This window comes from Oryctolagus cuniculus, chromosome 2, assembly GCF_964237555.1.
Source record: "Oryctolagus cuniculus chromosome 2, mOryCun1.1, whole genome shotgun sequence".
NCBI lineage: Eukaryota > Metazoa > Chordata > Mammalia > Lagomorpha > Leporidae > Oryctolagus > Oryctolagus cuniculus.
Window position 1 is genome coordinate 116,253,621 of NC_091433.1, and position 15,792 is coordinate 116,269,412.

The 15,792-nt window shown below is 48.8% G+C and overlaps 2 protein-coding genes across 4 annotated transcripts in view; both read right to left on the reverse strand.

Annotated features, from left to right (window-relative positions):
• Positions 1-5,609: 5,609 nt before the first annotated feature.
• LOC100338046 (large ribosomal subunit protein uL18-like) lies at positions 5,610-11,094 on the reverse strand. Its single transcript, XM_070068821.1, has one exon. It carries the CDS (start codon positions 6,507-6,509, stop codon positions 5,616-5,618), a length of 894 nt encoding a protein of 297 aa, XP_069924922.1. The 5' UTR covers positions 6,510-11,094; the 3' UTR covers positions 5,610-5,615.
• A 649-nt stretch (positions 11,095-11,743) lies between these two features.
• KDM3A (lysine demethylase 3A) overlaps positions 11,744-15,792 on the reverse strand; it is a 57,824-nt gene continuing 53,775 nt past the window's right edge. For all 3 annotated transcript variants that reach the window (XM_051836602.2, XM_008254152.4, XM_051836598.2), the window contains 5 exons: positions 15,465-15,584; positions 15,250-15,389; positions 13,516-13,692; positions 13,303-13,437; positions 11,744-12,352 (listed from right to left, as the gene is read on the reverse strand). In XM_051836602.2, coding sequence (XP_051692562.2) covers positions 12,272-12,352; positions 13,303-13,437; positions 13,516-13,692; positions 15,250-15,389; positions 15,465-15,584 — 653 coding nt within the window. In that variant the 3' untranslated portion in view covers positions 11,744-12,271. The remainder of the gene's footprint in view (positions 12,353-13,302; positions 13,438-13,515; positions 13,693-15,249; positions 15,390-15,464; positions 15,585-15,792) is intronic.

The following is a 15,792-nucleotide window of genomic DNA, read 5'->3' on the forward strand; positions in this document are numbered from 1 at the left end:
CAGGTTGATGGTTCCAGGATTGGAGGAGCTTACAGTTACACTGTTGAGATGGGGCCTAATGGGAGGTCCAAGGCTCACTGGGGGCATGCCCTGGGAAGGTGATTCTGAGGTTATAAAAACTTGAGCTTGGCTCAGTGTCTCTGCCTCCTGGCTCAGTGTGGTCCTTGCTCCACGTGCATGCTACCATTGCCATCCTCTGTCCTCAGGGAAGCCAGACAAACGAGTGGCACCGCCCAGTCTTGGACTTGAACCCCCAGAAACGGGAGCCAGAGTGAACTTCTTTGCATTATAAAGTTAGGCTTTTCCAGGTGTTTATAGGGAAGAAAAGCTGACTGATAGAAAAGATGTTAAGGTCTGTGTGTTTCACGGTCTTTGTATCTGGGTGTCTTTTCTCCATTACATTGCTTTGGCTTGTGTGTCGAGGATCAGTTGACTGTGTGTGGGGGTCTGTGGCTTGGCTGCCTGTTGTGTTCCTTTATTGATTTTCTGTTTTTGCACCCGATGCCACAGCGTTCAGGTGCTAGAGCTGGCTGGTAAGTCTGAGTTGAACAGCGTCCGTCCTTTGACTGTCATCTTCTCTTTCAGGGTTGTGCTGGGTGTCCTGGGTCTTTCGCCTCTGCATTTAAGCTTCAATATCAGTGAGATCCACAACACAACTCGCTGTATTTGTTGTTGTTGTTGTTGTTGGGATTGCGCTGAGTTCATGGATCAAGTTGCTCAGAACCGGCATACTGACAACGATGACATACTGTTTTAGGATTGCATTAATCCAGTCTCGCTAGTTTCTTCACAAAATATTGGGACTATAGGATGCGGGTTTTTGTTCTTATGTGGAGAGTCAAACTGTCCATGTGAACAGCTGGACAGCCAGAATTGATAATGTCAGCCTCTCTTCCACATTCAAATAAGATGACCTAAGCATAGAGTCGATTTGTTTTAATATTTGAAGAGGCCATACCTGTTCCTTTCCCACTTTCAGGCTGAGTAAAACACAGTGGGCTCGTGCCATGTATTAATTTAACCCTCACATACTCTGTGGGGCACCCTTTGAGACAGAGTGGGCCAGGTACTGTCTTAGTGCTACCTAGAAGGCAAAGCGATGGGTGTACAGATCTGCAAGGGAACTCCCTCTTCCTCAGGGGCTCTGCTGGGTCCAGCCGCCCTCTCTCCCTGCTTCACCACAGACCCCAATAAAACCATTCATACATTCCAAGGGCACTTAGAACTATTGTTCCTATCACCAACTCAGTTATGCGTGTGTGTGTTTACACAGAGAAGGGGAGAGAGAGAGCTTCCATCTGCTGGTTCACTCCCCAGATGGCCACAATGGCCAGGGCTGGGCAAGGCAGGAGCGTCTTCCAGGTCTCCTACATGGCTGCAGGGGCTGATGCACTTGGCCCATCCTCCACTGCTTTCCCAGGCACCTTAGCAGGGAACTGGATAGGAAGTAGAGCAGCCGGGACACGAACTGGTGCTGTAAAGGATGCTGGCATCACAGGCTGCGACTTTATCTGCTACACCACAGGGCTGGTGCCCAACCCATTTGATTTTAAATATAGTTACTCTTCAGAAGTCACTTTGTAGCTTGCTGCAGTCACCCTCCAGCTCACTGTGGCTGAGTGTCAGCAGGCCTGCCCTGCCCCAGCCTCCTCTCCCTGCTGAGCACTTGGCGGTTGTAAGCCCTCGCGGCCCTGGGGAGCCCCGTCTTCTTCCCAGGTCCAGAGACGTTCTCAAGACTGCTGGTCACTGCACCTGCCTCTTCCCAACCTTCAACCTGTGACTGCTTATGAGAGTAACTGTGGAAAATAACAGTGGCTTTCATATCTAAAGAACTGGCAGCATTTTTCTTGGGCTACCCTAGTGGCAGGTGCTCTTCAAGTGCTAATCTCTCACCTGTAAGAAAGGATTCTGTGGGGCCGGCACTGTGGCGTAGCGGGTAAAGCTACTGCCTGGAGCGCCGGCATCCCATGTGGGTCCCGGCTGCTCCACTTCCAATCCGTCTCTCTGCTATGGCTTGGGAAAGCAGTAGAGATGGCCCAAGTCCTTGGGCCCCTGCACCTGGCTCCTGGCTTCGAATTGGCGCAGCTCCAGCCATTGTGGCCATCTGGGGAGTGAACCAGCAGATGAAGACCTCTCTTCTCTCTCTGCTTCTCTATAACTCTGCCTTTCAAATAAATAAATCTTTAAATATATAGGGACGTGACAGCAAAATGGTAGAGGAGACTGTTGCAAATGCCCATTCCTCCAGAGAAAACAGATGGAAGCTGGAAACTACTAGAACTCTAGAAAACCCAGGCACACAGCATTCAGGCAAATGCTGAGTTTAAAAAAGAATCTTGAAAATGGTAAGGAAGCTCTTTGGCATTTTTACTTGCCTATTCCTCATACACACACACCCCCACCCTCAGCTCTGCACCTTGAAGCCAGCAGCCCATTTAAACAGTCACCATTGCCTGTCCGGGGACTGGCACGGTGCTCCCGTCTGTGTTGCCTCACTCAGAAAAGCAGTGGACCATACTGGGAAACACTGCGTGACGTGACACACGGGTCCTGCGGCGGCCAGACAGCCGCCGGGCTGTGGAGCAGCATAAAGCCTGGGGAGAATCCTGGAGAGGGGAGACCAGGAGAGCGCTGTGAGCAAAGTGAGCGTTTCAGCGGAAGTACAGATGTGTCACGGAGGAAGTCGGAACCAAACTGTGCAGTCGCGGGAGCGAGGAGCGCCGGAGGGGTCCAGCGGCAGATCTGAGGCGGCGAACCTGAACGCAGCAACCGAAGCGCTCCCGGCCGGAGAAAGGAGGCCGAAGAGTCAGCACAGCCCCGGGGACTGGCGGGGGACGGGCCAGCTCAGCGACAGACACGTCACGGCAGTTCCAGACAGAGGGAGAAAGGGGCCGAGACGTCTGTCTGGTGGCTGGCAGCCTCCCAGATGGGAAAGATGTGCGGGAGCAGAGGCTTACTCCCTGTGGAAGCGAAGCTGACCCAGACAGAAGCGACGAGGCGCGGGGAGTGGAGTCGAAAAGTTGTTGAGGAGTAGGTGCAGAGTTTATTCCGGGGGATGAAAACTTTTGGAAACAGATAAAGCTGGTGTTTATACACACTGGTAGCTAGAACACCACCTAATTGTACACTGTAAAGTGGTTAAAATAGCAAATTATATGAATATATTTTGTCACAATAAAAATGTATTTATAAATCTTAAATTTTACAGGATGGTCTCTTTTTTGCATCTTTGAAATGATAGATTTCTTTTTCCTTTTTCCATAGCTTGATGAGTTAACCATAAAGGTGTTCTGGCATTAAAGTAGCCTTGCACTCTATACATATGTGTTTTGGGCACCACATAAAAATCAACGGTTTAACATGTTGATGCTTTTGACCTTGCTAATATTTCCTCTCTGATTTTTGCAGGTTTGTCTGTCAGCAATATTTGCTATCAAGAATACTAGCCCTACAAATTTTACTGGGTGGTTTTCCCTGTTTTCTGTCTTTTGTGTTTTTAAGATTTATTGACTTACTTATTTGCAAGGCAGAGTGACTGGTAAAGGGAGAGACAGCTTCCATCCACTGGTTCTCTCCTCAAATGGCTGCAACACCCAGACCTGTGCCAGGCTGAAGCCAGGAGCCACAGACTCCATTTGGGTGTCCCACGTGGGTGACAGGGACCCAGGTACTTGGGTCAAATCTGCTGCCTTCCCAGGTGCACTAAAGGAAACTGGATCTGAAGTGGAGTAGCCAGGACTTGAGACCACTCTGATAGGGGATGCTGCTGTCACAGCTGAAGGCTTGCCTCACGCCGCAGCTACCTGCTTCCGAATGCGCTGCAGGTTCACCTGGAAAGCTGGGTGCTTAGGGACCGGCGCTGTGGCTCACTTGGCTAATCTTCCGCCTGCAGCACCAGCATCCCACATGGGTGCCGGTTAGAGTCCCGGCTGCTCTTCTTATCCAGCTCTCTGCTATGGCCTGGGAAAGCAGTGGAGGATGGCTTAGGTGCTTGGGCCCCTGCACCCACATGGGAGACCCAGAAGAATTCCTGGCTCCTGGCTTCGGATCAGCCCTGCTCTTGCTGTTGCAGGCATTTGGGGAGTGAACTAGCGGATGGAAGATGAACCTCTCTCTCTCCCTCCCTCCCTCCCTCTCTCTCTCCCTCTCCTTCTCTCTGTAACTCTGCCTCTCAAATAAATAAATCTTTAAAAAAATTGTGCTCATGGTGCATTTTGAAGAGTATTGATTGTGCACAGAATATTTACTAAGAACTTAATCTCTTTAATTGTGTTTATCTACAATGCCAGTTTTGATAATTATTTTACTAAAAATTGTTCATTTTTAAAAAGTTATTAATAAAATGATTCACTTAGGATTTTCTTTTAAGATTTTTTTTTTTTTGAAAGGCACAGTTACAGAAGGAGAAAGATTTCCCATCTGCTGGGTCACTCCCCTAATGGCTGCAACAGCTATGGCTGGGCCAGGCGAAGCTGGGAGCCAGAAGCTTCATCAGAGTCTCTTACATGGGTGCCGGGGCCTCAGGACTTGAGCAATCCTCTGCTGTTTTCCCAGGTGCATTAGCAGGGAGCTAGATCAGAAGTGGAGCAGCGGGACACACACTAGTATCCATATGGGATGGCGGCATCACAGGTGGCAGCCTTACCCGCAACTCCAAAATTCTACCCCCTCATTTAGGATTTTTTAAGTCTATATTTTTAATCATATTTTTATTCTTAATATTATTTATTTGTGCCTTTTTCTTCATTGGTCTTGCCAAGTTCTATTTTGTGAGTCTCTTCAAAGTCACCATTCACAAAATTTTGTTAGCCATTTCCAGTTCTTTGTTTTTATTAATATCTTCTTTATGTATTCAGTCTTTTAGTTAATTTATTTGAAAGGCAGACTTAGAGAAAGAGGATCTTCCATGCTCTGGTTCATTCCACAAATGGCCACCATGGCTGGAGCTGGGCCAGGCTGAAGCTGGGAGCCAGGAGCTTTTTTCAGGTCTCCTAAGTGGGTGCAGAGGCCCAAGCACTTGGGCCATCTTCCGTTGCTTTCCCAGGCACATTAGCAGGGAGCTGGATGGGAAGTGGAGCAGCCAGGCTTTGAACTAGTGCCCATATGGATGCCCGCACCACAGGCGGTGGTTTTACCTGCTACGCCATGGTGCCGGTCCCTGCAGTCTTATTCCTTTTTTTTTTTTTTTTTTTTTTTTTTTTTTTTTTGACAGGCAGAGTTAGACAATGAGAGACAGAAAGGTCTTCTTTCCATTGGTTCATCCCTCCATATGGCCGCTATGGCCGGCGCTGCACCGATCCGAAGCCAGGAGCCAGGTGCTTCCTCCTGGTCTCCCATGCGGGTACAGAGCCCAAGCACTTGGGCCGTCCTCCACTGCACTCCCGGGCCACGGCAGAGAGCTGGCCTGGAAGAGGGGCAACCGGGATAGAATCCGGCACCCCGACCGGGACTAGAACCCAGTGTGCTGGCACTGCAGGTGGAGGATTAGCCTATTCAGCCACGGTGCTGGCCATCTGCAGTCTTTTTTTTTTTTTTTTTTTTTTTTTTTTTTTTTTTGCTGCTTTCAATAAGTTTATTGTCTTTATCAGAAAAATCTTCATAGAAAGTTGTTTGGTTTAGCTCTCAGCAGCCCGCTCCTGAGCTCTGAGGAAGCTTGCTTTCTTTTGAGCTACCCGATCTTTCTTCTGGGCAAGGGACATTTTGGGACGGTTCCACCTCTTCTTTTTAACTTCTCTCTTGGGCTTCTTCTCGTACACTGGATTCTCTCGTATAGCCGCGTGGGCTTTCTTGTACATCTCCTCCATCATGTCTGGAGTCGCATTGTTCTTTATGTACTGAGAGAATTGCTTCTTGTAAGCATCTTCATCTTCTTCCATTAGGTAACGCATGTAATCTGCAACATTCTGCCCCATAATGTGCTTCCAATGTACTTCTGCATTAAACTCCTTGCTTTCAGAATCGTAACCAGGGAATCGTTTGGTACTGTGAGGGATGGACAAGCCTCCATCCACAGCTCCCTTCAGGGCTCCAAAAACTTTATTGCCAGTAGTAGTTCTGGCAAGGCCTGCATCTAAATAGCAGGTGAAGGCACCAGGTTGACCATCAATGCTTTCCACATTGTATTCATCTCCAGTCACCTCCACTTGGCTTTCATAGATCTTGTCCATGCCAAACCTATTGAGAAGCCTGCGAGCCAGCAGCAGGCCAGTACAATATGCTGCAGCATAATTGGTCAGGCCAACTTTCACACCGTATTTTGGCAGTTCGTGTGCATAAGCTGCACAGACTATCATATCCCCTTCTATACGGGCATGCGCAATCTGACAAATGATATCTCTATTAGTTACACGAACTATCATCCTGTACTTGGGTGTGTTGTACTTATTTTTATCCTGGATCACCAAGCGTTTCCGAGCATAGTAATCAGTTTTACCCTCTCGCCGTCTTCGAAACTTCACTTGGTATCTCTTAAAGTAGGCCTTGTTCTTGACAACTTTAACAAACCCCATCCTGCGGAACAGAGACCCGCAACCGCGGCTCGACACAGACCTGCAGGCCCAGCAGCGCTACCTGCAGTCTTATTTCTAAGAATGCTTTAAAGGCTTTAAGTTTTCCTCTGAGTCATTCTTTAGCTGCATTCTACAGACTAACAAGTTGCGGCCATGTTCTTACAGATGCGGGTAGAGGATTGAGCCTCCTGAGAAAGACAGGGACAGTTTGTTGCGCACTGCAGGAGCACTTAGCGTCTGCCATCCTGCACCCGTTCCCCAAGCCCCGTTGTCGACAGTGGTGTGAAGACAGAAGGGTGCCTTCCCGCACCGAGCATGTAAGACTGGAGAGGGAATCGGAGCCTCGGGAACCCAAGGCTCTTCAGCTGGGCAGCTTTGCTCTGCAGGAGGGCGCTGCTCTCCAAGGCTGTTCGCTGTCAGACATCTCGAGAAGACAGACCGAAACAGGTAGTCCCCAGCCACAGTGCACACCTGAGCCAGAGACCCGGGAATGCTGTCTTCTGCCAGTGTGTGGGTGCAGGTTGGCGGTCACGCTCAGCGACCCTGTGTTTTCCTGTCTGGGATCTTTCTCACCCGTGTTTGTGGTTTGCAGTGTAGTTTTGCATAACTTGCATTAAGTTCTAGGAATTGAGCAGTTTTTAGGACTATGGTATTTAATTTTTAATTTTGTGTTAGTATTTGGAATTCAGTTGATTTTTGTATGGTTTTCTGTAAATTACTTTACCTTTAATCTAGCTTACTTACAAGTTTTTGATCATGAAAAGTCTTACTCAGTTTTACCAAGGCTCTTCCCACATCTGTTGAAGTAATGCATTTTTTTCTCCCCGGTTGTGTTCATGCAGTGAAATATCTGGACTAGGTTTTTACATGGTAACCCGGCCTCGGACTCCTGGTCATGTTGTCCTGCTCGTATGTGTTTATGTAGCTAGATGTGCCCACAGATTCGGACGTGAGAGTGTGTGTTTGCGTGTGTGTGTTTTGTTGAGGATTTTGGAATCGCCGTTACATTGCTGTAGTTTGGATTTAGTTTGATGTTGGACAAAGGCGCTTGTGTTAGGGGCTCGGTCCCCAAGGGCTTAATGCGTTAAGGGTGATGACTCAACCCCATCCTGGTACGGGAGACGAGGCCTTTGTGGAGTGGTGAGATCAAGGCTAGGGCCGCGGATTGAGTCCCGGCAGCTTTAGTGAGGCCACATGGACTTGGGGGCTGTGCGTCTCCCTGCCTCCCATGCCTGAAACGGAACCTCCACGATAAACCTCTCTTGACAAGCAGCTCCTCAGGGGTTTGTTACGGTGGTCCGGAATTATCTTGCAATGCCCTTGCAGCATCAGGAGCTGGGGGTTCCCTGTTCATCCTGCCGTGAGTTGGATAAGGTGTGAGTGTGTCCTTTTGCTAGTTTCAGAAACTTGTTTTTGAAGGGATTTCTCCATACTCTTTGTCACCAAATTTACTAACAAGATTGTTCACAATGTCTCATTATTCTTTGAATGTCCATATAAGCTGGGGGTCACTCCTTTTATTATTGTTATCAGCCTATCAGCCTTATCAGACTTAGTCTTTTCAAATAACTTATGACTTTCTAAAAATATTGTTTACTGGATCATTGATTTAAAAAAATATTTGAGAGGTAGAGTTACAGAGGGAGAGACAGAGAGGTATTCCATCAGCTGGTTCACTCCCCAGATGGCTGCAACGGGCAGCCGGACTGCACCCAGCACCCATAAGGGATGCTAGCACCGCCGGGCGTGGCCTAATTTGCTGCACCATAACGTTGGCCCCTGCTTTTACTTCCAACCTATAGTCAAACTGCATCTCTGATCTTTTGGTCCAGGCAGTTGATTTGTATTTTGTTACTAGGAGTCACATCTGCTCTTTGTCCTGTCTTCCCACCCGCCCACCACCTTTAAAAAATTACTTGAAAGGCAGAGAGGGACAAAGTGACCATTGGTTCATCTCCCCAAATTCCAGGCAGGTCTCCCACCTGGTGTCAGGGCCCCAGCTCCTCAAGCCACAAGCTGCCTCTTAGGGTCTGCAGGAGCAGAGAGCTGGGGCCAGGAGCTGGACACAGACGGGTGTGTCTTAGCAGCCAGGCCTTGATTTGTCAATTGCATTTAAAAGTATCATTTTCTTATTCAACTCCACCAAAGGTTTTTCCTACTTGGGAGGCGTTTTTTATTACAGCAACATACACATAATATTTACGATTCTAACCACTGAATAATTGTGACGTTAGGAAGAGTTGCAGTGTCACATAACCATTGTGACTATCCATTTCCAGAACCTCATCCTCCAGGAGACTCTGTTGCATGGTAACTCCCCGTTCCTCCTTCCTCCCAGACGTTAACTACTGTTCTGCTTACCTGCACGTCGGTGGAATCATGGAGTATCTGTCTTTCATGTCTGGACTGTCCCACTTAACGTATTTTTTTCTTTCTAAGTTTGAATGATATGTCACTGTATGTATATATCCCACGGACTGTTTATCAGTTCATCTGTTGATAGGCACTTCGTTTGCTTCTGTCTTGGCTGAAGTAACAGGTCTTACCTAGACTTTTTTTTTTTTTTAAGATTTTATTTATTTTATTTGAGAGGTAGAGTTACAGACATTGAGGAGGGAGAGAGAGAAAGGTCTTCCATCCATTGGTTCACAACCCAAATGGCTGGAACTGTGCCGTTCTGAAGCCAAGAGTCAGGAGCTTCCTCCAGTCTCCCATGCGGGTGCAGGGACCCAAGCACTTGGGCCATCCTCCACTGCTTTCCCAGGCCACAGCAGAGAGCTGGCCTGGAAGAGGCGCAGCAGGGACTAGAACCAGGGTCCATATGGGATGTCAGCGCTGCAGGAGGAGGATTAACCTGCGCCACCGCACCGGCCCCTAGACTTCTAAAAGTCATTAATTTTATACCATATTTTTGTTTGCATTATATTTTATTTTCCAAGGATTCCTTAAAGTTGTTTCAGCAAGGGTCTAAAATGGCTTCTAACTAGCAGGGAGAACAATTTTGCCAGCTCTGCAGCTCGTTTACAGGTGTGTTCTCCAGCACAGAGAAAGGCGCCCACATCTGGACTCGCACCGTCCGTGTTGGTGAGTGAGTGAACTAGCAGCCTACTGCTTGTTTTTCCTCCCCTTGGTTGCTTTTAAGTACCTACAGCCTCCGTGACTTACAAAATGAGGTTACATTCCGCATACTCATGAGCTGGAGTACTCTTACCTAACGTTACTACGAGTGTTCTGGCTCGGCCTCACTGCAGTGTGGCGCTCATGACCGTGACGCTGCCCAGTCCTGTAGCATCTCAGCACAGGTATGTGGCCAGCCTGGAAAATGACCCAGATTCCAGGCTTAATCAGCGTCTACTAAATGTGCATGGCTTTTGTGCCGTTGTAAAGTCAAAAACCTGTAAGTGGGACCATGGTTAAGTCGGCTATGGTGCACTGGTTTTGGTACTCTAAATCTATTACTGTCTCACAGCTGTCGAGTTTTAAATTTACCCCTGGTTTAGTTGGGCCACCTTACCCTGACGACTGAAAAATGCTCGGGTATCGCTGATGTCAGTTCTCCCCACTGTAATTCTGTCAGCTTCAACAACTAAACCTGTTTGTGTTTTCCTTGTAAACACATCTCTTCAGTTTCCTACCATCCAGTGCTGTACTCTGTACTTTTCCAGTCACTTGGTCCACAAATTTTAACATTCATGTCATTTTCTTAAGTTCTATTTAGCTTTTATCAAAATCTGGTCAGTTTTAGCAAACCCTTAGATACATGTAAGGGTATTTCAAAAAGTTCTTAGAAAATGGAATTAAAAGATGCTTATTTGGTATAAAAAATATTGAAATCCATGCAGTTTTCATGACCTTTTTGAAGACCCCTTGTATGCATACATTTCCTTTGAAGCCTGGTTTGAAAGTGGCTTCCTGGCAGGTGCCACGGCTCACTAGGCCAATCCTCCACCTGCAGCGCTGGCACCCCGGGTTCTAGTCCCGGTTGCTCCCCTTCCAGTCCAGCTCTCTGCTGTGGCCCAGGAGGGCAGTGGAGGATGGCCTAGGTCTTTGGGCCCTGCACCCACATGGGAGACCAGGAAGAAGCACCTGCTCCTGGCTTCGGATCGGCGCAGCACCAGCCGTAGTGGCCATTTGGGGGGTGAACCAAGGGAAGGAAGACCTTTCTCTAATTCTGCCTGTCAAAATAAATAAATAAATAAAATGAAATGGCTTCCTGGGGTCAGCACTGTGTGGCAGCAGGTTAATGCCCTGGCCTGAAGTGCCAGCATCCCATATGGGTGCTGGTTCGAGATCTGGCTACTCCACTTCTGATCCAGCTCTCTGCTATGACCTGGGAAAGAAATAGAGGATGGCCCAAGTCCTTGGGCCTCTGCACCCGCATAGGAGACCCAGAAGAAGCTCCTGGCTTCAGATCGGCCCAGCTCCGGCCACCGCGGCCAATTGGGGAGTGAACCATCGGATGGAAGACTTCTCTCTCTCTGCATAACTTTTTCAAGTAAAATAAATCTTAAAAAAAAAAAAAAAGAAAGAAAGAAAAAAGAAAAAGTGGCTTCCTTTAGATAGGATCCAAGTTTCCATTAAAAAAAAAAAATTAGAAAGGTACAGTTAGAGGTCACCCATCTCCCACGTGGGTGCAGGGGCCCATGCACTTCGGCCATCCTCTGCTGCTTTCCCAGGCCATAGCAGAGCTGGATCGGAAGTGCAGCAGCCAGCACTCTAGTCTGAGGCTCACCCCAAGTTTTCCCATTCTTTTGGCTTACTGTCTTTATCCCATTGATTGAAAATTTCATCCACTGACGCTTTTGGCTTTAAGGTAGCTTGGATGACCTGAGGACCCCAGCCATCCTGCTTAGCCCAGGGGCAGAATTCCAGGCTTGGAGCTTTGTCTATACCATCTCATTTCAATTCTGAGAGCTACAGTGACCTAAGACAGTCAGTGGGCTTCTTATGGATGTTCTTCCTTGACAGAGACGAGTATTTCAGGTACTACTATTTTAAAACTTCTTACCTTTACCCAGTCTATTTAGTTCTTCTGATTAACTTAAATTTGTGAATGTTAATTGTGGTTTTATTTTGCATAAGTTTGAAGGGTTTCCACCTGGCCTGGGGGGGGGGGGGTAATCTCCACATTAGCATTGCAGTCATTTGCTTTTAAAAAGTTCTTTTACACCTGCATTTGAAAAGAGGTGTTCCGAATACATAAACCAGAGGATACTCAATAAACTGAGCCAAAATATTATATGAATATTTTAATGCAAAATGCTTAACACTTAAAATTAGCAAAGCTTCATTTAAATTAAAATTCCATTTAACTAAAGATGGTTAACCCCAGGAATTGTACAGTAGTTGGTTTCTGCTATATAATGCCAGTCCTATGCAGCAGTGAGAACCGCACCGTCAGCAATCACTTCTGGGCCCCAGCGGGGGCAGGAGCCAGAGTGCAGCCTGGCCACCACAGTGACGACTCCTCGCCGGGACCCACAGGCAGCGGGGATCTGTCCAGAGCTGCTCCGAGGTCTTGTTTCACAGCGGGGTGGGAGTGCCGCACTGGGTGAGAAGTCACAGCTTACGGATGCACGTCCTGTAAATAGTCACTACATATACACACTTAGTGTCTGTAAACACTAGAAATATACATTAGCCGGAGTACCCTCCCAAGGCGGGCACGGTTTAAAAAAGAAGATGAGGTAACAGGAGTCTGAGTCCACAGGAAGCCTGCCTGAAGTCCGAACAGCTGCCAGTAACGCCCCGCGGCCGCGGGGTCAAGGTTTGCTGGAGCTGCACTCGCTTGCTCTCAGCATAGCGACTGCGTCCTTCACTGCGTGGTAGATAACGTTCTTGACCTGGGGAGCGGAAGAAGAGACAGTCATCACCAAGCCTAAAGGCTGTCTCGAAGAAGAAACTTCTACTGATGTCAGAGCGTCTCGAGGGCCGAGGCCCCGGGCTGCTGCCCTGGGAGAGCCGGCGTGAGCAGGGACAGGCGAGTACCCAGGCACAGCTGGCTTTCTCCCTAGGGTTGGCTGCTGAAAGCCTTTCAAAATATCACCACCCCTTTCCCAGTGTGTGCCTCAGGTTGTTGAGGATGCTGTAGCACTGAAGGTCAGGCACTGTGTCCCAGCCCCTGGCTGGAGGCCGGCACTGTGCCATCGAAGGCTGAGCTGCTAACCCTGCTTTCTCCGGCACATTAAGTAGAGAGCTGAAGACCGCTCAAGTGCCTTCATGGGAGACCCGGATGTGGCCCAACCGGCCACAGACAGTTGGGGAGTGAACCAATTGTGGAAGATCTGTCTCTCCACCTTTCAAATAAATAAATCTTTTTATTTACTTGAAAGGCAGAGCTACAAAGAGGCAGAAAGAGGTCTTCCATCACTGGTTCACTCCCCATGGCCACAACAGCCGGAGCTGAGTGGATCTGAAGGCAGGAGCTTCCTCCAGGTCTCCCACATGAGTGCAGGGGCCCAAAGACTTGGGCTGCCGTCTGCTGCTTTCCCAGGACACAGCAGAGAGCTGGATCCGAAGTGGAGCAGCCTGGTCTTGTACCTGGCGCCCATAAGGGGTGGCAGCCACATAGCGCTGGCCCCATAAGTAAATCTTCAACAAAAACCCCAACAAACCACGCCTGGGTTGGCAGCAGAGCCGGGATCCAAGGCAGACCTCGTCACGGTCAGGATGGAAGCCGCCCCCTCCTAAATAGACAGTGGAACTAGGTGCAAAGCTGATCATCAGCTCTCCTTTCTAGAAGGCCAATGACGGGCACGAAGTCAGAGAACGCCAGAACTCAGTGCTATTTTACCTGCAATTTATCTTCATGGTTGGTATGAGTCTGTGACAGGTAACGGAATTCCTGAGTAAGCCAGAAGCAATGTTTAACATGCTCTGGAGACACAAAATCTTCAGCCACTTTGATACAGCTGTATAAGTTATGAACCTGGAAAACAACAAGCGCCATGAGTGACAAATTCAGGTCACAGTGTAAAGACAGTAAAGCAGTTGTACTGGCTCTTGCCTGATGGGGTGCTCCTGCTGGGATGAACACGACATCCCCAAGAAACTGCACTATGGCCCAGCCTTGAACGCCGTACTCCTGCTGAAGGCGCTTTCTCAAGGATCGGTCCAAATACCAGCTCTGATCATGAATGGGATCGTGGTCCGCGGGGTTTTCCTGTCCTTGCTCTTCCGATACCTGCAACACAGGAAAAACGCTGTAGAGCTGGGCAGCGCGGGAAGGCCAGTGAGGACACGTCTCCCCTGGGTACTGCCTCCACGGGCACAGTTCTCAGTGTCATCCACTCAGCCAGCTGAGAACCACAGGAAACGCGCCATGCCTGCTGTCGCTTCCTACAAACTGGCTGAGTATTTCTGTGAACACTGGACTTGAACAATATGTAGTCTAGATTTTTAAATGTCAGCAGGCTCAAGCTCCTTAGAAATTGTGTTGTATAGTTATTAAAACAAGACTCTGAGTTATGAAGTAATCCCAAAGATAGCTGCAGACTAAATGTATTTATTCTATACCCAGAACAGTACTATCAAGGGAGCAGTATGGTGACCAGCAGGTTTTCTGAAGTCGAAAGCTCCTTGGCCAGAAACACCCTGATTCAAACACAGGCTCATCAGAGCCCACTGGTGCCCGGCAGCCACAGCCTCGTCTATCCCTGTCAGTGAACTGAAGGCGGTCAAGCAGAAGCTTCAGCACCTCACAAGCTTGGAGATGCCCCCACCTTTCCAGCTACCTAAACCAGAGACCTTGCTGAATAACCTGCCAGTTTGTTCAGACCACAGCCGATCGGGGCTGCAGACCAATATACGAACTCTGAGAGCTGACTTTCAAGGCAATGGAAACCAGCAGTTGCTGCGGCTAGTACTGTGGCACACAGGTCAGGCCACACCTACAACACCGGCATCCCATAGCGGGCTGCTCGTTAAAGTCCCAGATTGCTCCACTTCTGATTGAACTCCCTACTATCACGCCCGGGAAAGCAACAGAAGATGGCCCAAACACAAGGGCCCCTGCATCCACATGGGAGACTCGGAAGAAGCTCTTGGTTTTGGCCTGGCCCAGCCCCATCTGGGGAGCCAGCCAGACAGAAGATCTTTTACTCAGTCTCTCTCTCCCTGTCACTCTGCCATTCACATCAATAAAGTAAATCTTATAAAAAATGCTAGTAGGGGGCCAGCGCTGTGGCGCAGTGGGTTAACACCCTGGCCTGAAGTGCCAGCATCCCATTTGGGTGCCAGTTCGAGCCCCGGCTACTCCACTTCTAACCCAACTCTCTGCTACGGCCCAGGAAGGGGCCCAAGTCCTTAGGCCCCTGCACCCGCGTGGGAGACCAGGAGGAGGCTCCTGGCTTCGGACCAGCGCAGCTCCGGCCGTTGCGGCCAATTGGGGAGTGAACCATCGGACGGAAGACCTCCCTCTCTGTCTCTCTGCCTCTCCTCTCTCTGTGTAACTCTTTCAAATAAATAAATCTTTTTTAATTTTTTAAAAACCTGGCAGATGATCAGATGAACTTAGAGGTAGACACCGAAAATCTCCAAATGCATCAGAAAATAGACTAAAACAAAAAGGCAAGTCCTCTTTTTCAAGTGCAGCCCCAGTCACCCAGCATCCCTGTTCCTTAGCAGCCGACTGCAGCCTGTCCTGCTGACAGAGTCAAAGGTTGTGACGACTCCCCTAAGCAAGCCGGTCAGTTCACAACATGGCCCGTTCAGTACGCTGCTGTTCTGGGCCTCTCCTCACCTTTTTAAGGAATTCTCTGATCTTCTCCGTGTCTTTAGCAGCATATATGTGCCAGAGGGCTCCGGGCTTCTCTTTCCCTTCAATAAACCGCTTTATTGTGAGTTCATCAGAATCTCCATCCTGGATGGTTTTAAGGACTTCTAGAGCGAGAGAAGCAGATGTGAGATCCAGGTCCTAGCTCCCAGGGCGCCCCGGCTTCATCCTCGACACCGTACCTTCTTCCTGCTCACACTGTCCTTTGGGAATCCCCACGTACACCATGACATTAGCTGCGTCAGATACATCTAAGTGAAGATTTGTTGTTCCGTATTTCCGATCTTCTGGAGTGATTAATCCTGCAAAAAGAAAACATTCTCAACCTACTGAAGACAACACAGGCCGTCTCTTCACTGGCTGGGACTCAAAACTTCTCTCCACGCAAAAGCAAGATCAGAAATGCCTAGTGTCAGATTCTCTCATCCTTTGAGCTTTCAGAGGAACAGAGTCTGCCCAGACTCCTCAGGCGCCCATCTCTGGTGACAGGCGCAGGTGATCCTGCTGAGA